The sequence below is a fragment of the Cervus elaphus genome, chromosome 5, assembly GCF_910594005.1.
Source record: "Cervus elaphus chromosome 5, mCerEla1.1, whole genome shotgun sequence".
In the NCBI taxonomy this organism is placed as follows: domain Eukaryota; kingdom Metazoa; phylum Chordata; class Mammalia; order Artiodactyla; family Cervidae; genus Cervus; species Cervus elaphus.
This window is the reverse complement of record NC_057819.1, coordinates 107,848,567-107,872,431: the sequence shown is the minus strand read 5'-3', so window position 1 is coordinate 107,872,431 and position 23,865 is coordinate 107,848,567. Positions and strand designations below refer to the sequence as shown.

The window sequence follows — 23,865 nt, the reverse complement described above, 5'->3', positions numbered from 1 at the left end:
CTCAGTTTTTCCTTTGAAAAACGTTTCCTTTTATTTATTTACTTACTTATTTATTTATTTTTATTTGGCTTCACTAGGATCTAGCTCCCTGATCAGAGTACTGCTGATCAGAGTACTGCTTTGGGAGTACAGTCTTATCCTCTGGACTACCAGGGAAATCCCCTGATAGCCTTTTCAGGTGTCAGGATTAGATGGCTAAATCTATCCAGGTTGAAGCTGCAAGAAGGCCTGTTTCGTTGTAGTACCCTCCTCTATCCCTCACTCCCCACCCAGAACATTGGACTGCCAGAAATTCCCTCTAAAATGAGAAGGCTGAACATATGGCTGAAGCAAGAATCCCATTATATGAGACTGTTTTAAATGGGACTAAGTTATATTAGTCATATTTGTACTTAGGTCTATTTTCTCTCCACCTCCTTCTGACTTGGGTTAGTGGAAGAAGAGGCCCATTGCCCACCTCTCAGTATACTTTTTATAGCTGAAGTTCACTCGAGGAATAAAAGACATATTTTCAAAACAGTGGGTTAGTTGGGTTTTTTCCCCCAATTATGGACAAAATATATACTCACTATAGAAAATTTGCTAAATACAGAAAAGCACAAAGAAATGTAAAACTACCTAACAAATCCCACTTTCAAAATATCACATGGTTAACATTCAACAATCTGTAAGGTAATCCAGGAAATCATTGTCCTTGTAGGAGAAGAGTCTAGTGCAAGGGAACTTGCTTTGTCTGGAGCTAGTAAGCATCCAGTGAGACTCACGCCAGAAACTTGAATTTTGTTCCCCCACTCCCTCACTTGGGTCTCCTAAGTAAACAGATAAGAAAGGTATACATTAGAATTTTAGGAAACATCAGAGAAACTCAGAGCCCATTTCCAAACAAGTTTGAAGAGATTTCACTGGGATAACACTGTTAGTCCATTCTAGATTAGAAATGAATTTTGACACATTTTTTAACTTAACAGTCATGCTGGGAAAGGAATGGAGATGAGAGGAAAGCCATCTAATTTTTCTGAATACCAGTTAGTTCATGTATATATTTTGGGGGAAGGTCTCAATGACCCGAAACATCATACCTAAAATCCACCATCTTTAAGAACTCAATGCAATTTAGCCAGATTTATTGCCTGTTAGATACTAGTCCTGTATGAAGCCCAAGTTGAAGGTGCTAGCCCAAGATCAAGATGAATCAGGCACAATATTTTCCCCCAAGACAAGCAACTAGTGAAGGAGGTAGACCTCAGAAACGTTAGAAGCGTTAAGTCCTGTGCAAGTGCAACAATCTAAATATGTATAAAGTGCAATGATAAAGAGAAAAGAATGTTAACTCTGTTTGGAGGTTATTTAGGTAGAGGCCTCCTGGAGGATTTTGCCAAGGGGAAGGTAATCTCAGCAGAGGTTTGGCTTGGGGGTTAACTCACAGATTCAGATAAGCAGAGAAAAATGATTTGTTTTGTCTAAACCTGATCTGGCCTACTTCCTGAAATCTCACTGGTAGAACAGACCAAGTTCAAAGGAAAAAATGTAAAAGTAAAGTCGCTCAGTCATGTCCGACTCTTTGCGACCACACGGACTGTAGCCTACCAGGCTCCTCTGTCCATGGGATTTTCCAGGCAAGAGTACTGGAGTGGGTTGCCATTTCCTTCTCCAGGGGATCATCAAGCTCAGTCTAAATGGATTATTGGAACAGTTCCTTTAGGTCATGTGCAGTCTCTCTTGTATAAAAATGATGAGTCTTTTCAGCTAACCTCTCCCCTTCTTGGTCTTCCCCTTTAGAGTATTTAGATTATAGGAGAGAAATCTTTCTTTAGCCACTTGATAAAGGTGGATAAAGGTGAATGGGGCCTTTGGATCCATGAAGTGAACATCACTCATTGTCTTCTAGTCTCTAAGCAGTGTTACTTGCTTGCCTGGTCTCTAGATATCTAGCTGGCCTTTAAAGTTGAGGTTTTGAGGGACTTCCCTGGTAGTCCAGTGGTTAAGACTCTGTCCTTCCACTGCAGGCAGTGTAGGTTCCATCTCTGGCTGATGCACTGAGATCCCGCATGCAGTGTGATGCAGCCAAAAAAGTTGAGTGTTTTTTTTTTTTTTAATTTTATTTATTTATCTAGCTGTGTGTCGGGTCAATTGGGCTCTCTAGTGGTGGCACGCAGCCTTAGTTGCCCAGCAGCATGTGGGCTCTTAGTTTCCCAACCAGGGATCGAACCCCGTCCCCTGCATTGCAAGGTGGATTCTTAACCACTGGACCACCAGGGAAGTCCCAAAAGTTGAGTGTTGAGCTACTAGAACTCAGAGACCATTCTTTTGATATCACTCCCTATGTAACTTGAGCTTCTTTGACGCTGATGTTACTGAGATGTCTCTGAGGTCTGGCAGTGATGGTAGCCTTCCCTGTGGTCCTTACCTCAGAGTTACCTGCTCTACTACCCACCCCCACCCCAAGTTCCCAGGCTAAGAAAGCTAAACCGCTGAGCTTCCCACTAGCCAAATCCACAACACAGACAACTTGATGTACTTGTTGCTAGCTTGATATGGTGTGGTCTTCAAGGCGGCATCATCCTGAGCCCTAGATAAGAGAAGAGTAGAGCCCTGAATGTTATTTTCATTTATTCTACACTTCTACTCCCTGGGACAAAGCCTGGGCTTCCAAAAATGTAGATGCATATCTGATAGTTTTATTCTCTTCATTCCTATGTTCATTGCCTTCGTCCTACCAATTTTCCAGTATGAGAAGTCAGGCCTTTTCCCATATATTCTTTCTCCATTTTAACTTCAAGTTAAATCTTAATAGTGAGCAGAGGTACTCTCTCTACATTTTAGGAGCCATGCAGGCTAGGCTACTGATATGTTAAAAATGGTGGTGGAGGTAAAGTGCTATGGGTAGGAGTCAAGAACTTTGTCTGGCTTGCCAGACTAATGTCTTGGTGCGTGTACTTGGTGCATGAAACAGGAGGGAAGGGAGCAGGGCACAACTTGGAAAGAATGACATAGCCCGAGGACAAAACATAAACTGATTAGAATCAAATAGGTCCAAGATGGCAGACAAATCAATTTCAACTAGACCTTAATCCTCAGTATATGTTCATTGTAACACATCAGCAAGCTGAATGACATACCCAGAGGCACCATGACAGTTCCAAGGCTGACCATCAAAGACCAAAAAGTGGGCAACAGCCCAATTCATGGAAATCTCTGCCCATTCCCCCAAATAGTTGGAATAATCCTCCCACTCATTAGATTATGAAATTACCCAGCCCATAAAAGCTAACCACACCACATTTTGAGGCTGCACTCACCCTTTGTGATGGCTCATACTCTGTGGAATATGTTTCTCCCAAGGTCACTCTTGGGTTATGAGATGGCCCACACTTTGTCTGTGGAGTGTGTTTCTCTCTAAATAAATCCACTTCTTACCTATCACTTTGTCTCTCACTGAATTCTTTCCTTTTTTTTTTTTATTTTTTTATTTTTTTATTAGTTGGAGGTGAATTCTTTCTATGATGAGACATCAAGAACCTGAGCTTCTTTAAGTCCTGAAAACAAGAGTGTGATCTCAGTTGGAAGACTGTTAATTTTGGCTAGTTTCAAGTCCCAGCCTTGTGAGTTCAAATCCCAAGCAGGGTTTTGGCTAAGTTCAAGTCCCGGCCACATGGGTTCAAGTCCCAAACTGAGGTGAATGGTTTCAGTCTTACTTAGATCTTGCTCTTTGCATTCCATTTGTATCTGCCTAATCTCCCTACCTACCTCCCCATCCTTTATGTTAAGGTAATGACAGTGTTATGGATGTGAAAAATATTTGAGAAATCCAATGGACAGAACTTGGTAGTTTTAGAGGATGACAGAAAGAGACCCACAGGTTTCTGGTTTGGACACATGGGTAAATGATAGCACCATGAATCAAGAGAGTTAATTCAGGGTTCAGTGGTGGTTCAGTGGTTAGGGCATGGAGCCTTTACTGCCAGGGGCCCTGGCTCAGTCTCTGGACAGGAATCAATATCCCACAAGCCACTTTGTGCAGCCAAAAAAAGAGTAATTCAGGAAGGAAAAGAGCTTTTTTTCCCCCCCTCAAGAAAGCAAGGCAAGGATTTATTAAGACATAGTGAAACCGTGTACCTCAGACTAGGACCTGAACCTATGAGGCCAGGACTGAAACCCAGCCAAGAGCTGCTGTCTTTAACTGAGGTCACACACCTGCTGTCTGGACTTACTGAGACTTAGAGTCTTTATGTCTCAGCACAGAAGGAATTCAGTGAGAGACAAAATAATAAGTAAGAAGTGGATTTATTGAGAGAAAAACACTCCACAAAGTGTGGGCCATTGGAGAAGGCAAGAGTGGCCCCGAAATATAGCATGGTTAGTTTTTATTGGGTGGGTAATTTGATAGGTTAATGACTGGGAGGATTATTCCAACTATTTTGGAGAAGGGGTAGAGATTTCCAGGAATTGGGCCACTACACACTTTTTGGTCTTTATGGTCGATCTCAGAATTGTCACAGCACCTGTGGGTATGTTATTTAGTTTGCTGATACATTACAGTGAGTATATACTGAGAATCAAGGTCTAGTGAAAGTTGGCTCATCTGCCATCTTGGACTTATTTGGTTCTAACCAGTTTATGTTGTGTCCTCAGACTTTCAAACACTGTGCCCTGATCCCTTCCCTCCTGTTTCAATAGTACACTGTCAAGGGGAGAGCAGGCAGACTCAGGTGAGTAGCTACCAAGAAAGTAGCATTTTAAAATAAAATAGTAAGTTCATTTTGAATATTTTTAGTTTTAGGTGCTTCTGGACTGGATCTCAAAGGAAGATGGTAGTGTTGCCAAAATTGGCTGTCTGTGCACCAATGCCAGACAGAAATACAGAGATAAGAGTTTTGGGGAGAAGGAAAGAGTGGCTTTATTACTTTGCCAGGCAAAGGGGGAAAACAGTAGGTTAGCACCTCAAGAACTGTGCCCCTCTCCCTGCTGAGTAGCAAGAGGTTATACAGTCAGTCAGGACTACCTGATAAGAATCAAGGCAGTAACAGTCTTGTATTCTTTTTTCTTCTGCCAAGTTTCAAAAGGGTAGTGTTGTTGACAAGATTAGGACGTGTGCAGGGTCTTAGGTGATCCAGTCTCCTAATCTTGATGAGCCTCTCTGGCACATTTAATCTTGCTTCAGGTGGTTTCCTGGCTGCTCCTCCTTTGATTAGTAACTGTTCTGCCCTTTGGAACTCAGGTTGTGGAGGCTGGAGTCTCACCTACAAGAAATGGGGTGGTGGGGGAAGGGCAAAAGACCTCCATGCCCAGGAGTTCCACAGGGCACTGCTGGGCATCAGTAACTGGACAAACCATTCTAAGTCACTAATTTATGAACGTAGTTAAGTCTTGTTTGTGGACAATACTCCTAGGAAACTCATGATTCAATATTCACCCTTTATATTTTGCTTAGTCAACAGTTTTCTACCAAGTAGCTAGTTGAAATCAGCAACCCTGAGGGAATGGGAATTTTATTGGGTAAGAGAAAGAAGCCTGATATAATTTTGGAGGGTTTTTTTTTTTTACTGCTTCTTAGAAAGGCATACTTGGAAAAAGAAGTTAGATTAAGAAAGAACTTTAGTGTTTTCCTCTCCCAACTTTCCTCCCATTTTACAGCCCGGAGAATAAGGCTGACAGAGTGAAGCTTTGAGTAGAAAGCAGAGTAAGGGCCCCAGCCACAGGGATGGAGGGAATGGAGATCCTAGAAGGTGAGAAATAATCCCTAAAGCCTAAAGAGAAAGACCACCTTAAAACAAGGCAAAATTACTTTACCATTTTGCCCAGACTCTGTCCTGTCCCTATAAGATTTTACTACCTGGAGAGGATGCTTGATACCTATCCTCAAGTTGCCACATCACCAGCGGGTGGCTGACTATTCAAGAGAAACTCTGTATATGTAATCACTTTGTATACTGTAAAGCATAGTTGCAAATGTTGTTAACATCAGCCTCTATTCCTCAGAAAAGTACATAACCCAACTCTAAAGGAAAAGCCTAATCTACAAGCAGTGAACAGGATATGAACAAATCAAAATACAACATACTGTTGAATATGTTCTCTATTTAAAGTATACAGCTTATCTGAAATAAAACAGAAAAAGTGGGGCTGGTTGGCAATAAGGTGTGGTGTCTGGTTGGAAGGGAAATAACCCACAGTTCCTTTATGACCTTTGTCACTTTTTTCTTCCACATATTCATGTATGAAGATGACTCAGCCCTAATACCAGTGGCTTATTTTTAGTAGAGGCAACAGAGCCATTTGAAAACCTAAGCATAGTAACTATTGCCAATTGACAGCTTTACACGTCAGAAACAGTCAACAGATGCTCATTTGTTCATCTCAATTTAATATGTATGACTCAAGGGGCACCAGAGAGTCTTTCCTTCTGCCACAGTGCTGGAAATTCCTGGTGAGAAAGTCATTCCTTTGGACATGAGATTTCAACATTGGATGTCCCTTAGAGTGGAATGGAGTCCAATTCCCTCATTTTACAACTGAGGAATTAGGCAAAGTTATGGCTATGTTGGAATTAGTATCTAGAGCTCTGGACTGTTAGCTCAGTGACCCGTCCAACCTCCCATTTTTCAAATTCCTAGATCAAAAGCCAAATAATATCATATGTTAGATACAAGACCTATGGTCTGAAAGGAGGAAATATCCTGGGCTGATATCCTGTTCTGATGTATAAGTTGCATATAAGGGAATAACATTCTGTTGTTCACTATTAAATTAGCAGAAATCAAGACTCAGAGAAATGTATTCTTTGCTGCTTTGTAAAAATATTCAATTTCAAAATCTTAGCTAAGCATGAAGCAATAGGCAACGCTGACTGAGAGAGTACAAGCGGTCTGGAATTAGCTGCCGGGTCTGAATTGTGTTTCTGTCACTTACTAGCTGTGACATCTGGGGCAAGTTACTCTTTGTACCTCACTTTCCTCATCTGTAAAATGAGGTTAAGAATAAGAGGACCCATCTCATAAGGTTATTGGGAGGATTTGATGAGACAATACACATAAAATGCTTAGAATAGTGCTTGGCACATAAATGTTTAATAATTGTAAGCTAACATTATTAACTGATGTAGAATTATTAGCAAGAAGTCAAGCCCACTTCCCTTTCCTTTGGGGAATCTCTTCTTACTACAAGTCACTGTCTCAAAATCACACCTAACATGTCATTCTCTCAGAAGGATTTTGCATTTTCTTCTTAAGGTTTCTGCAGGATGATATTATCACTTGAAAACTACAAAGGATATGTTCTGGGGAAGTGGCCTGGTTGGAAATGAGACTTGAAGTGTCATGATTACCCTATTTAAGAGGGCCTCTGAGGAGATTTTTGAGCTGTCTTGAAATAGCAGGTCATGTAGGGTGACAACTAGAGGGCAGATTATAACCAAAGCTACAGGAGGTCCATTTTTTTTCTCAAGAGAAGATCCTTATTTAAGAGGACTTACCTGGTGGTCCAGTGTTTGAGAATCTGCTGTTCAGTGCAGGGGATGCAGATTCGATCCCTGAAAATGCCAAGCAACTAATCCTGCAACTACTGAAGCCTGCAAGCTCAGGAGCCCTCAGGAAACTAATGAGTCCCTGCCCCACAACGAAAGGTCCTTCATGATGCAACAAAGATCCTATGTGCGGCAACTAAAACCTGATGCAGCCAAATAAATCTCTAAATATTTAAAAAACAAAGATCTTAATTTTAAAAACTTAATAAAGCTAAAATTAAAAGATCTTTTCTTTTTTAATGAGAGAGAGTTTTCCAAAATAGTTAGGGAGATCTTCGGAAATAGTGGAGTGCCCAGAACTGGAGTTTTTCAAGTCCAGTTTTGGCAGCAAATGGCAGAGATATGGTGAAGGGAAGCACAAAATGGTAGTTGTAATAAATGAGTTTCAAGAATCTATTCATTAGATTTGAGATCTTAAAACCATTAAGCTGGCAAAGTTTCTTTTGGAGCCAGCCACTCCCCTTTTCTGCTTCTTTTTTAATTCTAATAATCTAACTGTTGGCCCTCCATTCTCCAAGATCCAGTGACTGCTTCCTGCCATGGGCTACCCAAAGTCTTTTACACACACCCACCAGCTCCCCTGCTGCTCCTTCTATCAAGAACTTTTAGTATCCTAATCCCAACCAGTTCATAAAGAATAAAAAAGGCTCTTCAAGCTAATTCTTACTAAAATATAAATGACTATGTGTTCTCTTCTCAAGGATACATCCTTCTTTTAAACGGAAATACTTGTTTGCTAGTTATGTTTGGCATAATCACAAACATATAAAATAAACAAAGACCAGAATATGCCACTCCAAAATATTCCCCTTTGGCATATGAATTACCAACAGTCTCAGGAAAAGCTTGAAACAGAGCATAAATTTTCCTTTAGTAAAGGAAATTTCCAACTGTGTATCTCCCTCTTCCTAACGAGGCTTTATTTTTTTGGGGGGGGCTGCTATAAACCTTGGTGGATTTTCTTAGTTCCCAGGTCCTCAGGGCAGAGTCCTAACCACTGGACCATTCCCTTAACAATTGTTATAAAAGAGAAGGTATCCACTTAAATTTGCTTAACAAACCTTACTAAACAACCCTTGTTTATTGTGCTATTCCTATGCCTTCCCATAACTTGCCTTCTCTGCCCAGAAGCCCCAAATTTCTTCTCCTTTATTTACCCCTTTGCATAGCTCATCATCACTGGGTACTCCCTAGATGCATGTGCAACACATATGGTTTTCTTTTGTTAATCTGTGTTTGACCAGTCTAACTTATTGGTGGGTTCCATTTGGAGATTCTAGGATGGGTAGAGGAAAAGACATTTTTTTCTAGCTCTTCAATTGGACAGTGATGTCCCTACACTGCAGACAGTGACTGCAGCCATGAAATTAAAAGACGTTTGAAACCTCCTTGCAAGAACAGCTGTGACAAAGCTAAATAGTGCATTAAAAAGCAAAGACATCACTTTGCTGACAAGGTCCATATAGTCAAAGCTATGGTTTTTCCAGTAGTCTTATACAGATGTAAGAACTGATTAGAAAAGCATGACACTAATGCTCAAACAATTGATGCTTTTGAACTGTTGTGTTGGAGAAGACTCTTGAGAGTCCCTTGGACAGCAAGGCAATCAAACCAGTCAATCCTAAAGGAAATCAACTCTGAATATTCATTGGAAGGACTGATGTTGAAGCTGAAGCTCCAATACTTTGGCCACCGGATGTGAAGAGCCAACTCATTGGAAAAGACTCTGATACTGGGAAAGATTGAGGGTAGGACAACAGAGGAAAGATGGTTGGATGATATCATTGACTCAATGGACACGAGTCTGAGAAAACTCCGGGAGAGAGTGAAGGACAGAGAAGCCTGGTGTGCTGCAGTCCATGGGGTTGCAAAGAGTCGGACACAACTGAGCGACTGAACAAAAATAACAATTGGAAAGAAGTATGCACACAGCAATAATTATTAGGTTGGTAGGATTAGATTTTTAAAATTTCCTTAAAAATTGCTCTTGAGGAATGATATTAAAAACAAAAGCATGACAGTAATATTCATTCTGATCAGAACATGATTAAACTGTGGAAGAGGAAAACCCAGAGAGCAGAGACCATTATGGTTCTTTGCCAGAGGTCTTTTTGTTTGACCTGTACTAAGCTGTCCTAGGGAAAGAGTGAAACAGAGTTGTTCCTGAACCTTGCCCTCCAGAAGATTTATTCAACCTGTTTTTTCCCCTTCAGTTGTTCCCCCTCTCCATTTATTCTCTCCACTTAAGAGAATGTTCCTTGTTCTTAGTATCTTCAATTTTAATTGCAAAAAATAGAGGGGTCTTTCCATATTACTCTCAGCTGGGTAAGATCCTGGAAAAGGCTAGATGCAAAAGCAGGGATGAGAATGAGGGGGAGGGGAAACTGCATCTGTGAGATATACCAGTAAAAGAGCAAAGACAGGGTCATCTGGCAGAAGATAAAACACTCCAAAGGACAGAATTGGATTAAACTATAATTAGTGGATTTAGAGGTAGAAGGTACAAGTGAATGGGCTGTGACTAGACTGGGAAAGAGACAAGATTGCATTATGATACAATAATAAGAAGGCAAAGATATTTCCAGCTCACAGACTGCCCTGTGATCCTCCTTATTTCCTATATCCCTTAGAGTTCAGTTCAGTTCAGTCACTCAGCTGTGTCCTATTCTGTGACCCCGTGGACTATAGAATGCCAGGGCTCCCTGTCCATCACCAACTCCCAGAGTTTACTCAAACTCATGTCCATTGAGTCAGTGATGCCATCCAACCATCTCATCCTCTGTCATCCCCTTCTCCTCCTGCTTCAATCTTTCCCAGCATCAGGGTCTTTTCAAATGAGTCAGTTCTTCACATCAGATGGCCAAAAGTATTGGAGTTTCAGCTTCAACATCAGTCCTTCCAATGAATATTCAGGACTGATCTCCTTTAGGATGGACTGGTTGGATGTCCTTGCAGTCCAAGGGACTCTAAAGAGTCTTCTCCAACACCACAGTTCAAAAGGATCAATTCTTCGGTGCTCAGCTTTCTTTATAGTCCAACTCTCCCATCCATACATGACTACTGGAAAAATCATAGCCTTGACTACATAGACCTTTGTTGGCAAAGTAATGTCTCTGCTTTTTAATATGCTCTCTAGGTTGGTCTGGAGAAGGGAATGGCAACTGACTCCACTTTTCTTGCCTGGAGAATCCAATGGACAGAGGAGAGCCTCATGGGCTACAGTCCACGGGGTCGCAAAGAGTCAGATACAACTGAGTGACTTCACTCACTCACACTAGGTTGGTCATAACTTTTCTTCCAAGGAGTAAGCATCTTATAATTTCATGGCTGCAGTCACCAGTAGCAGTGCTTTTGGAGCTCAAAAAAATAAAGTCAGCCACTGTCTCCACTGTTTCCCTATCTATTTGCCATGAAATGATGGGACTGGATGCCATGATCTTAGTTTTCTGATGTTGAGCTTTAAGCCAACTTTTTCGCTCTCCTCCTTCACTTTCATCAAGAGGCTCTTTAGTTCTTCTTCTCTTTCTGCCATAAGGGTGATGTCCTCGGCATATCTGAGGTTATTGATATTTCTCTTGGCAATCTTGATTCCAGCTTGTGCTTCCTCCAGCCCAGCGTTTCTCATGATGTACTCTGCATATAAGTTAAACAAGCAGGGTGCCAATATACAGCCTTGACGTACTCTTTTTACTATTTGGAACCAGTCTGTTGTTCCATGTCCAGTTCTAACTGTTGCTTCCTGACCTGCATACAGATTTCTCAAGAGGCAGCTCAGGTGATCTGGTATTCTCATCTCTTTCAGAATTTTACACTGTTTGTGGTGATCCACAAAGTCAAAGGCTTTGGCATAGTCAATAAAGCAGATGTTTTTCTGGAACTCTTGCTTTTTCGATGATCCAGCGGATGTTGGCAATTTGAACTCTTGTTCCTCTGCCTTTTCTAAAACCAGCTTGAACATCTGGAATTTCACGGTTCATGTATTGCTGAAGCCTGGCTTGGAGAATTTTGAGCATTACTCTGCTAGCCTGTGAGATGAGTGCAATTGTGTGGTAGTTTGAACATTCTTTGGCATTGCCTTTCTTTGGGATTGGAATGAAAATTGACCTTTTCCAGTCCCATGGCCACTGATGCATTTTCCAAATTCACTGGCATGTTGAGTGCAGCAGTTTCACAGCATCATCTTTTAGGATTTGAAATAGCTCAACTGGAATTCCATCACCTCCACTAGCTTTGTTTGTAGTGATGTTTCCTAAGGCCCACTTGACTTTGCATTCCAGGATGTCTAGCTCTAGGTGAGTGATCACACCATTTGGTTATCTGGGTCGTGAAGATTTTTTTGAATAGTTCTTCTGTGTATTCTTGCCACCCCTTCTTAATATCTTATGCTTTTGTTAGGTTCATACCATTTCTGTCCTTTATTGTGCCCATCCTTGCATGAAATGTTCCTTTGGTATCTCTAATTTTCTTGAAGAGATCTCTAGCGTTTCCCATTCTATTGTTTTCCTCTATTTCTTTGCATTGATCACCAAAAAAGGCTTTCTTATCTCTCCTTGCTATTCTTTGGAACTCTGCATTCAAATAGGTATCTTTCCTTTTCTCCTTTGCTTTTCACTTCTCTTCACAGCTATTTGTAAGGCCTCCTCAGACAACCATTTTGCTTTTTTGCATTTCTTTTTCTTGGGGATGGTCTTGTCCCTGTCTCCTATACAATGTCATGAACCTCTGTCCATAGTTCATCAAGCACTCTGTCTATCAGATCTAGTCCCTTAAATCTATTTCTCACTTCCACTGTATAATTGTAAGGGATTTGATTTAGGTCATACTTGAATGGTCTAGTGGTTTTCCCTACTTTCTTCAATTTAAGTCTGAATTTGGCAATAAGAAATTCATGATTTGAGCCACAACCAGCTCCACATCTTGTTTTTGCTGACTGTATAGAGCTTCTCCATCTTTGGCTGCAAAGAATATGATCAATCTGATTTCGGTGTTGACCATCTGGTGATGTCCATGTGTAGAGTCTTCTGTTGTGTTGTTGGAAAAGGGTGTTTGCTATGACCAGTGCATTCTCTTGGCAAAACTCTATTAGCCTTTGCTCTGCTTCATTCCATACTCCAAGGCCAAATTTCCCTGTTACTCCAGGTGTTTCTTGACTTCCTACTTTTGCATTCCAGTCCCCTATAATGAAAAGGACATCTTTTTTTGGTGTTAGTTCTAGAAGGTCTTGTAGGTCTTCATAGAACCATTCAGCTTCAACTTCTTCAGCATTACTGGTCAGAGCATAGACTTGGATTACCATGGTATTGAATGGTTTGCCTTGAAAACGAACAGAGATCATTCTGTCATTTTTGAGATTTCTCCAAGTGCTGTATTCTGGACTCTTTTGTTTACTATGATGGCTACTCCATTTCTTCTTAGGGATTCTTGCCCACAGTAGTAGCTATAACGGTCACCTGAGTTAAATTCACCCATTCCAGTCCATTTTAGTTGCTTATTCCTAAAATGTCAACATTCACTCTTGCCATCTCCTGTTTGACCACTTCCAATTTGCCCTGATTCATGGACCTAACATTCCAGGTTCCTATTCAATATTGCTCTTTACAGCATCAGACCTTGCTTCTATCACCAGTCACATCCACAACTGGGTGTTGTTTTTGCTTTGGCTCCGTCTCTTCATTCTTTCTGGAGTTATTTCTCCACTAATCTCCTGTAGCATATTGAGCACCCACCAACCTGGGGAGTTCAACCTTTAATGTCCTATCTTTTTGCCTTTTCATACTGTTCATGGTGTTCTCTTAGAGTTAGGCAGGGTCATTTGACTAATTCTGGTCAATGAACTGGAAGGAACAGTGACAGGTGTCACTTGCAGGCGAATCCAGCCATTTAAGGGTTACTGCATGACTCTGCACATAGGCCTTGTATTAAGATGGCAGAGCCACATGTTGGAAAGAATCAGGCTCCCAAGTCATTGAAGGGGAAGAACTAACCACAGAGATGATGGCCCTGCACAGATTTTAGGTGAGTGATAAAGTCTGGTTTTGATCAGTGCAATAAACTATATGTTTATGTCCCATACCCATCTTGGGACAACCAAATTCGTATGTTGAAATCCTTAGACCCTAGATAATGGTATCAGGGGGTGGGACCTTTGGGAAGGGCTCCCCCCTCATGGTGGCTCAGACAGTAAAGGATCTGCCTGCAACAAGGGAGACCTGGGTTCAGTCCCTGGGTTGGGAAGATCCCCTGGAGGAGAGCATGGCAGCCCACTCCAGTATTCTTGCCTAGAGAATCCCCATGGACAGAGGAGCCTGGTGGGCTACAGTCCATTCCGTCACAAATAGTTGGAAATGACTGAGCAATTAAGCACAGCACAGCACAGCACAGCCACCCTCATGAATAGGATTAATGTCCTTATAGAAAGATCTTGGAAGATCCCATGCTTGCTTCCACTGTGTGAGGTTACAGTGAGAAGACTGAAATCAGTGAAGAAGGGGATTCTCACTAGACACGAAATCTATTGGCACCATAATCTTGAACTTCCCTGTCTCTAGAACTATGAGAACTAAATGTTTGCTGTTTGTTTATTTCTTTATTTGGCCACAAAGTGGCTTGTGGGATCTCAGTTCCTGGAGAACCCCGGCCTTTGGCTATGAAAATGCAGCGACCTAACTACTAGATGTCAGGAAATTCCCCAATGTTTGTTGTGTATGAACTACCTGTAGTATTTTGGGGTTTTTTGTTTGTTTGTTTTTTGTCCTCACCGTGCAGCCTGTGGGATCTTAGTTCCCTAACCAAGAATTGAACGTGCCCCCTGCATTTGGAGCATGGAGTCTTAATAACTGGACCGCCAGGGAAGTCTCAGTATTTTTGTTATAGCATCTGAAACGACTAAGATATTAAGCTGTGGAAATGAAACCTTTCACCTCAGATTAGGACTTGAACCCATGTGCTGGGACTCAAACCTGGCCAAAACCCACGGTCTTCCAACTGAGATCACACACCTGGTTTCAGAACCCAATGAAGCTGAGACTCTTGATGTCTCATCACAGAAAGAAATTAGTGAGAAAGTGATAGGTAAGAAGTGGATTTATTTAGAGAGAAAACATAGTCCTAAGAAGGCAAAAGGAGAAAAGGGTGGGAGAGGTACCTAGACAGTATCACCGACTCAGTTGACATGAATTTGAGCATACTCCAGGAGATAGTGGAGGACAGAGGACCATAGTGTGTTGTAGTCCATGGGGTCATAAAGAGTTGGACGCGATTTAGCAACTCAACAACAACCACACTTCATAGACAAGAGTGTGAGCCATTGCAGAGGGTGAGTGTGGCCTTGAAATGTGGTTTAGTTAGCTTTTATGAGCTGGGTTATTTCATGGGTAATGAATGGGAGGATTATTTCAACTATTTGGGGGAAGGCGCAGAGCTTTCTAGGAATTGTAGCCCACTTTTTGATCTTTGATGATCAGCCTTGGAACTGTCATGGTGCCTCTGGGTGTGTCATTTAGCTTGCTGATGAGTTACAGTGAGCATATACTGAGGATCAAGTTCTAGTTGAAGTTGATTTGTTTGCCCTCTTGGACCCATTTGATTCTAATCAGTTTATGTTTTGTCCTCGGATGTCATTCTTTCCAAGTTGTGTCCTGCCTCCTTCCCTCCTGTTTCACGATCAGTTTAAGTGCATGTACCAAGACATTTTTTTCTTAAGTACAACCCAGCCTATCCTGACTAATACAAAAGGCACTACAATCATAGTATTATAGAAATCACAGATTATATGACATTTACATTCACCCTCAATTTGAAGAGGTTGAAGGGAGGAAGGAGAGATATTGCTGAATCAGTCTACTATCATCTTCAACAGTACAGACCAAAAATACCATGTGCAAGTCATAGGCTCCCAGTAGGCATTCTGAAGAATCAAAGGACATGGAAACAAGAAACAGATTGAAACTAAATCCCTGCTCTGAATGTAGAACCTCTTCAGCTACATAATCCTTTCCCCAAAGAGTTTTATCCTGAAAGACTATCAGGGTTAAGGCAAGTGGATGGACTATTATAGGCAAAGTCCTTATTTTTGCTAAAGGCTTTAATATACCTATTACCTTTATGATACCAAGCTTAAAACTTGAAGACAAGAGAAAAAGAAAGAAACAAAGTGGAGACAAGAGGAGAGTTGTAAGAGAATGTAAAAATAAATGGGATTGAGGAGTTTATGGACACAAGATCAGTGGTATTAGTGTTATTGTTCAGAGGCAAGAGCAGAAAATCCAGGGATATCAAAAGCAGGCAATATAATTAAATAGAACAAAGATGACTGATGTAATTTGCACTGGGTTGTGATCCTTAAGGTCTCATTGGGCCAGAGAAGTCTGTGTTTTCTGAGAACATCATATTCTATGTGAAATAGCATGGTAGTTAAGCATGTGAGCTCTGCCGTAAGAGTAAGATGGACTCATAGCCCAGCTCTACTACTTACTAGTTTTGCATTCTTGGTTAAGTTATTTAACATTCCTGTGTCTCTGTTTCCCCACCTGTAAAATAGGAATTAAAATAGTGCCCTTTTCATATGGTTGTTGAACCAGACTATGTGAGGAGTCTCTCATGATTCCTTCCCCAATCAGCAAATAATGCAGGTGTCCCAAAAAACTCTCCCTCCCCCTCCCTCAGTGATCAGGGTATCACTCAGAAGACCGAGGAGGTAGTTTTTCCTTCCACACTCTATAGCTAGAGGCAGACAGATGATCTGTGTATAGTTTTTGTGAAACAGAGGCAATTACCCTCACCAAATGATCCTGCTGTTCGATTTGTAGTTTGACTCTGGAGTCAAAGGTGGGAGGGTTCATGCTTCATTCTTGCTTACATTCAGTGAAGATGCCCTGGGGGCCCATTCCTACGTATTGTTATGAATGTTCTCTTTTTGCCCTGCCTTCCCAGATGTCTTTCTGTTTCTCATACACAGGCATAATGCATCAGTTCTGATTCCTTAAATCATTAATAACAAGACAATCATGACCTGAGTCAATTCTATTCTTTCCACAGTATTAGAGTATTGGTTTAGAATAATGATTTCTCTGCATTCACAGTGATTCCCTCCATGGATGTGAAACCGGGAATATAACTTATTGCAGAGTGAAGCAGCACATATGTGATTTACGGCCCAGGCTCTGACACTGCATGAATTGGTTTAAATCCTGGTTCTACCTCCTTCTAGCCATCTAAACTTGAGCAAGTCACCCAAGCCCCATGAACCTCAGTTTCCTCACCTGAAGAATACGAATAGGCCTGGCTGGTTGGGGACCTGGAAGTTGGACTGGCCTTGGCTTGGGTAGGATGGCAGAGGTGACAGACCTCTGTGGCCCCGGTGACAATGGCAGTGTTTCACGATGAGGTGGAGATCAAGGACTTCCAATATGTAAAGAACTCAGAGATGTACTTCTACCCCTGCCCAAGCGGGAATAAATTCTGCATCACCCAGGAAGATTTGGCAAATGGGGAAGCATGGCAACATGATCTAGCTTCTCTCTCATTATATAAGTAATTTTTGACAAAGGTCAGTTTACTTGTAGAGAGACAGTCCCAGCCTCTTCCACCAATAATGAACTAGTTAAATGCTAAAGAAGACTTTAGGACTCCAAAGCCTGAACTTTGGGGAATGAGCCAAGCTGGAAAAATCAAATTCAATCACTATCTTCTTCCCGGGGATAATTTTTTTTTTTAATTCGCCGCACCATGTGGCTTTCAGGATCTTAGTTCCCCAACCAGGGATCAAATCCATGCCCCCTGCAATGGAAGCACAGAGTCCTAACTGTTGCAGGAACGGGGACCCCTTCCAGGGCCTGAAAGTGGGTCTTTTGTCTAACACTCAGAAATGAATTGTCTGAGGAGACACAGGTGCTGACAAATCAAGAGACTTTATTGGGAAGGGGCATCCAGGTGGAGAGCAGGAGGGTAAAGGAACCCAGGAGAACTGCTCTGCCTCGTGGCTCACAGTCTCGGGTTTTATGTTAATGGGGTTAGTTTTCAGGTTGTCTTTCACCAGTCATTCTGACTCAGAGTCCTTCCTGGTGGCGCATGCTTTGCTCAGTCAAGATGGATGCCAGTGAGAAGGATTCTGGGAGGTGGTGGGACACGTGGTGTCTCCTTTTGACCTTTCCTGAACTCTTAGGGTTAGGGATGGCTTATTAGTTCAGTGTTCCTTACCAGGACCTCCTATCATAAAATAACTCACATAAATGGTTACTATGGTGCCTGGCCAGGGTGAGGAGTTTCAGTCAGTGTGCTTCCCCTAACATAATCACTGGGCCATCAGGAAATTCCCAACAGTCATTCTGTAGCTTGCTGTTTGTTAAAGTGTGGTTTCTTAAAACTGGCTGCTGAATTCATCTCCAGTTGAAAAAGCAAGTCCACCACACGACATACCTGAATTTTGTGCCTAGAACTTTGAGTTGGACATTTTCTTAATTTTCCATCTGATCATAAAAGAAGATAATTTCAAATCAGTGCTATCTTTCTTTCCTTCAGTTTTGTTATTTATATGAAAGTGAAAGTGAAGTTGCTCAGTCGTGTCTGACTCTTTGTGATCCCATGGACTGTAGCCTACCAGGCTCCTCCATCCATGGAATTTTCCAGGCAAGAGTACTGGAGTGGGTTGCCATTCCCTTCTCCAGGGGATCTTCCCGACCCAGGGATCAAACCCAGGTCTCCCACATTGCAGGCAGATGCTTTACCGTCTGAGCTCTCAGGGAAGCCCTTGTTATTTATATACTATACACCTAATTGCTTCATTATCTGACAAAAGCATCATCTACCTCGTCATTAGGATTCTTTTTTTTTTTTTTTAATATTTATTTATTTGGCTGCATTGGGTCTTAGTTGCAGTACGAGGGATTTTTTTTTTGACAGTGCACGGACTTCCTAGTTGTGCTGTGAGGGCTCTGAAGTACGGGGGCTCAGTATTTGCAAGATGCAGGCTTCGTTGCTCTGAGGCATGTGGGATCTTATTTCCCCAACCAGGGATCAAACCCGCATCTCCTGCATTGCAAGGCAGATTCTTAACCACTGAACCATCAGGGAAGTCCCAGGATTCTTTAATTTTTTTTTAAAGGAGAGTAAAACAAAAAGAATGAGGATAATAGTAGTATGTATATCATGAAGGGGTTATTTGGATTTAAAAAGTTACTGTAAGTAAAGCACTTTGTACTTGGCAAACTTTCAATAAACATAGGTTATTATTCACTTCTGTGTAATAAATGAATGGTAAATATTGCCCCTTGGTAAATATTTTATAGACCTACAGATCACTTTTATGCAAATAATTTCTACATGTTTCTCCCTAGACCTAGCATCTCTTCTGAACCCCAGATAAATGTCCTCAGTTGATCACTACATATTTTCTCTCTTGCATTGCTCTCCATCAGATTCGTCATTACATTAAACTCATCTTCCTCTAGCTGACTCCCTCTGGTCTTCCCTATTTCTGTTAATATCATTATTGTCACAGTTTCTTAGGTGTAATAATTTTGTCACCCATAACTATAAAAAAAATAACCAACAGCTGACATTTATTATTTACTATGTGCCAGACAGTGTGTTAAATTTTTATTGAATTACTTTATATAATCCTCAGAACAGTCTTATGATGATTTATCAAATATAGAAACTGAGGGTTAGTGATATTGGATAACTTCTGCAAGTTTATATAATTAGTAAGTGACTGAGTCAAGAATCACCCTGACAGGACTTCCCTGGTGGTCTAATAGTTAATAATCTGCCTTCCAATGCAGGGTTCAATCTTTGGTTGAGGAACTAAGATCCCACATGCTGCAGAGCAACTAAGCCTGCCTACCATAATTAGAGAAGTTCATGCCACAACGACGTCCCCGCCTAGTCAAAAAAAAACACCTCACATCTTTTTAAAACAAAGCCATGCTCCTTAGCACTATCATCAGTGTTAAACAGGTCCTCTCTCTCTTTTTCAGTTATATCTGATCAATTCCTGTCAGTTTATCCTAGAAATTCTGTTATAAACATTCCTTTTAACACTTTAATCCTTATACCTTGATTATTGATGATGTCAGCATCCTAATAATGAGTTTCTTTTCTTCCAGCTTCTTGCTCTTCCAAATTTTAGCTAGATTCTTTACTGTCTAAAAGATAGCCCTTCCTACATACCAGGGTAATTTTGAATCATCTCTTCTGATCTATTTGTATCTCTGTAAAGTGAATGAATAGCGCTGAAACCATCCATCTCAAATTGGGACTTGAACCCACAGTCTTTTAATTAGAATCACTCACCTGATGTCTGGACTTACTGAGGCTCAGGTTCTTTGTGTCTCAGCACAAAAGGAATTCAGCAAGAGGCTAAGTGATAGGCAAGAGGTAGATTTATTAATATAGCACACTGGGGAGAGATGTAAGCAGGCAGGTGAGGGGGCTCTGCCCTCTGAATTAAGTGGGCTACATTTTTATAATCAAAGGAAAGTGAGGAAGGGGGAAAGGCACCTTCTTCCTCATTCTTTGAGTAGATGTCAGGCTGACATCACTAGCTCCTCCTTTTGTATCTGACAGGGGAGTGTCTGACCCTATGGGGTCAGACTAGGACTGCCACAGCACCTATTCAAATCAGCAGAAGGGTGGTAATATTTTTCTTTCACTTAATGATCTGAGGTATATCTTGTGCTTTATAGTTAAGTAAGCCTGCTTCATTCCACAAAATTCCCATAGCTTTCTTGAGCGATCATTAACTTACAGTGGTCTCCCAAATTTCCCTAGGTTTCCCTCTCTATCTATAATCTTCTACTGGGACTTCTACAACTACCTGTGTAACTATCCCATTCTATCCCTATCACTCTTGATAGGTTTTCTTTTTTTTTTTTAGTTATAGGATATTAAGATATTTCTCATGTTACTGTCCTATCCCCAAGTTTCAGTGGGTTTCCATTAATTATAGCCGAAGGACTTAACTTAACCTAGCATTTAAAATTTGTCTCTAATCTTGGTGGTTCTATCCCCGACTATTCTGTAGCAATTTATGAAGAATGGCTAACCAGTTTCTCAAACGTTTTCTGCTTTTCTCTTATACCTTTACTCTTTGCTGCTTTCCTAGTCCCCTAGTACCTACAAACTTATCTAATTACCATCTTCTTTTTGTGTACACAAATCCTACTTCTTCTATAAAATCTTTACTCTATCAAAGCAGTCTAGTGACCCCTCTTTCTCCCTTCACAGTAGTTGATATCGTTAGTAAAATTCACTAAACATTACTGCTATTATTATTTTGGGAGATGAATATATTTGATTGGCAGATTTTATTTTATCAAGGAGTGGGTGAAAAGCCAGTGATCTAATGTCTGAGATGGTGAATTCCCATTCTTGGAGGTTTCAAGCAGACGCTGAAACCCGTAGATAGGGTTTCTGGAGAGAGTATTGGTGCATTTGCCAGTTAAGATTACTTTCATCTTTAAATTCATAATTTTTTCTGATTTGGTTTGCAGAAACATTTATGTATGGAAGCATGGAGGGTTTTGCGTGAGGTTGGGAAAGGAAGATTAAGGTGAATCATGTAACTAGAATGGCTTCGAGGAAGAGATGAGACCATCCTGTTTTTCCATTGCCCATCTCCCTTCTCCAGCATTTGCCTGGGCAAGACCCTCCCCACCCAATAAAGTTTAAATCATCAAGTTAAAAGAACTTAACTCTAAGACATGGTCTTGCAGTCTACCAATCAATAGCATTTGAATTCTCAGATTCTCAGGATCCATCCCAGAATTTACTGAGTCAGAATTTGCATTTTAACAAATTCCCAGTGATTAATTTGTACACAGGTATTTTAGAAGTACCAGTAGAGTGGACTCTAAACATTAAAAAGGTGCTTTATATAGAACTCTATTGAGCTGATAATGATAGCTCAATTGTTAAAGAATCTGCCTGCAATACAGGAGACCCGGGTTCAACTCCTGGGTTGGGAAGATCCTCTGGAGAAGAGAAAGGCTACCCACTCCAGTATTCTGGCCTGGAGAATTCCGTGGACTGTATAGTCCTTGGGGTTGCAAAGAGTGGGACCCTACTGAGCAACTTTCACTTTCTACAAAAAAAGAAGAAAAAAAGAAAACTAGCAGTCAGTCAACAACTTTTTTTTCTTCTCTCATGCCCCACATCCTATCCATCAGTAAGATTTAGGTATAGGCTTGAAACCACCCAGTTCATGTGGGACTTGAACTTAGCCAAAACTCAGATTGGGACTTGAACTCAGAGTCAGACTCACTGTCTTTTTCTATTTTTTGGCTGCACCACACATCATGCAGAATCTTAGTTCCCTGACCAGGGATAGAATCTGAGCTCTCTGCAGTGGAAGCACAAATTCTTAATCACTGATCCACAAGGAAGTCCCTTGAACCCACTGTCTTTTAATTAAAATCACTCACCTGTTGTCAGGACTTACTGAAGCTCAGATTCTTTATGTCTTAACACAGAAGGAATTCAGTGAGGCAAAGTGATAAGCAATAAGTAGATTTATTAATATAGGATGTTTGTGAGAGATATAAGCACACAGGCAAGGACCCTCTGCCTTGAGAATCAAGTGAGAAGGCAGGTTTATTTAGGGAGATGCACACTCCATAGCCATGAAATTAAAAGACGCTTACTCCTTGGAAGAAAAGTTATGACCAACCTAGATAGCATCTTAAAAAGCAGAGACATTACTTTGCCAACAAAGGTCCATCTAGTCAAGGCTATGGTTTTTCCAGTGGTCATGTATGGATGTGAGAGTTGGACTGTGAAGAAAGCTGAGCACCAAAGAATTGATGCTTTTGAACTGTGGTGTTGGAGAAGACTCTTGAGAGTCCCTTGGACTGTAAGGAGATCCAACCAGTCAATCCTAAAGAAGATCAGTCCTGGGTGTTCATTGGAAGGACTGATGCTGAAGCTGAAACTCCAATACTTTGGCCACCTGATGCGAAGAGCTGACTCATTGGAAAAGACTCTGATGCTAGGAAAGATTGAGGGCAGGAGGAGAAGGGGACGACAGAGGATGAGATGGTTGGATGGCATCACCGACTCGATGGACGTGGGTTTGGGTAAACTCCGGAAGTTGGTGATGGACAGGGAGGCCTGGCGTGCTGCAGTTCATGGGGTCGCAAAGAGTCGGACACGACTGAGTGACTGAACTGAACACTCCATAGACAGAGTGTGGGCCCCCTCGGAAGGTGAGACGCCCTGAGAGATACACATTTAATAGACAAAATGCAGTCTATCTCAAAAGATGGGCACAGCCTGGAAATATAGGGTGATTGCCAAGTTTTTAATGGGCTGGCTGGGAGGATTATTCCAATTATTTTGGGGAAGAGGCAGGATGTCTAGGAATTGAGCCACTGCTCACTTTTGGTCTTTAATAGTTGGCCTTCAACTGTCAGGGTGCCTTTGGGAGAGTCCATTAGCATACAAATGCATTTCAATGAGCATATAATGAGGCTCAAGGTCTCCTGGAATTGAGTCTTCCTCTATCTTGGGCCTAGTTGGTTCAAACCAGTTCATATTGTATCCTCAATAGCTCTGTCATTCTTTAGGGGTTGTGCCTTGCCCCCTTCCCTCCTATTTCAGGTTTAACCTTAAAAATATACCCTGTAAAAAAAAAAAAAATATATATATATATATATATACCCTGTAACCGACTACTTTTCTTTCGTCACCAACTATTGCAAACTACCATCATCTCCCACTTAGACTACTACTAGAGTCTCAATTAGTTTTTCTTCTTTTATTTTCTTTTTTAAAAAGATTTATTTATTTATGCTTTATTTTTTGACTGTGGTGGGTCTTTATTGCTGCACTCAGGCTTTTCTCTAGTTGCGGTGAGTGGAGGCTACTCTTTGTTGACGTGTGTGAGCTTCAGTAGTTGTGGCACATGGGCTTAGTTGCTCTGCTGAATGTGGGATACTCCCAAACCAAGGATTGAACCAATGTCCCTTGCATTGCAAGGTGGATTCTTAACCACTGGACCACCAGGGAAGCCCTCAATCAGTTTTTCTGATTCTGTTTAGAAATTTTTAAAATTTTGAAATTTTAGATTAATGGAAAGTTGCAAAAAAAAAAAAAAAAGATATGAAAAAGTCCATGTATCCTTCATCCAGTGCCTCTAATGGTAACATCTTGTATAACTATACTACAATATTGAAATTGACATCAGTATAATCCACAGATTTTATTAGAATCTCATCATTTTACATGCACTAATTTTTTTGGTATGTGTATACTTCTTTGCAACTTTGTTACATGTGTAGATTTATATAATTATCTCCACTCCACAATCAATATACAGAACAACAACAACAAAAATATACAGAACAATT

At 41.1% G+C, this 23,865-nt stretch overlaps 1 protein-coding gene across 1 annotated transcript; it reads left to right on the top strand.

The window, feature by feature from the left end:
* Positions 1-16,886: 16,886 nt before the first annotated feature.
* Positions 16,887-17,134, top strand: LOC122693449 (DPH3 homolog). The gene is made up of 2 exons (XM_043900943.1): positions 16,887-16,996; positions 17,071-17,134. The coding sequence occupies exons 1-2, from the start codon at positions 16,887-16,889 to the stop codon at positions 17,132-17,134; spliced, it is 174 nt and encodes a 57-aa protein (XP_043756878.1).
* The last annotated feature ends 6,731 nt before the right edge of the window (positions 17,135-23,865 follow it).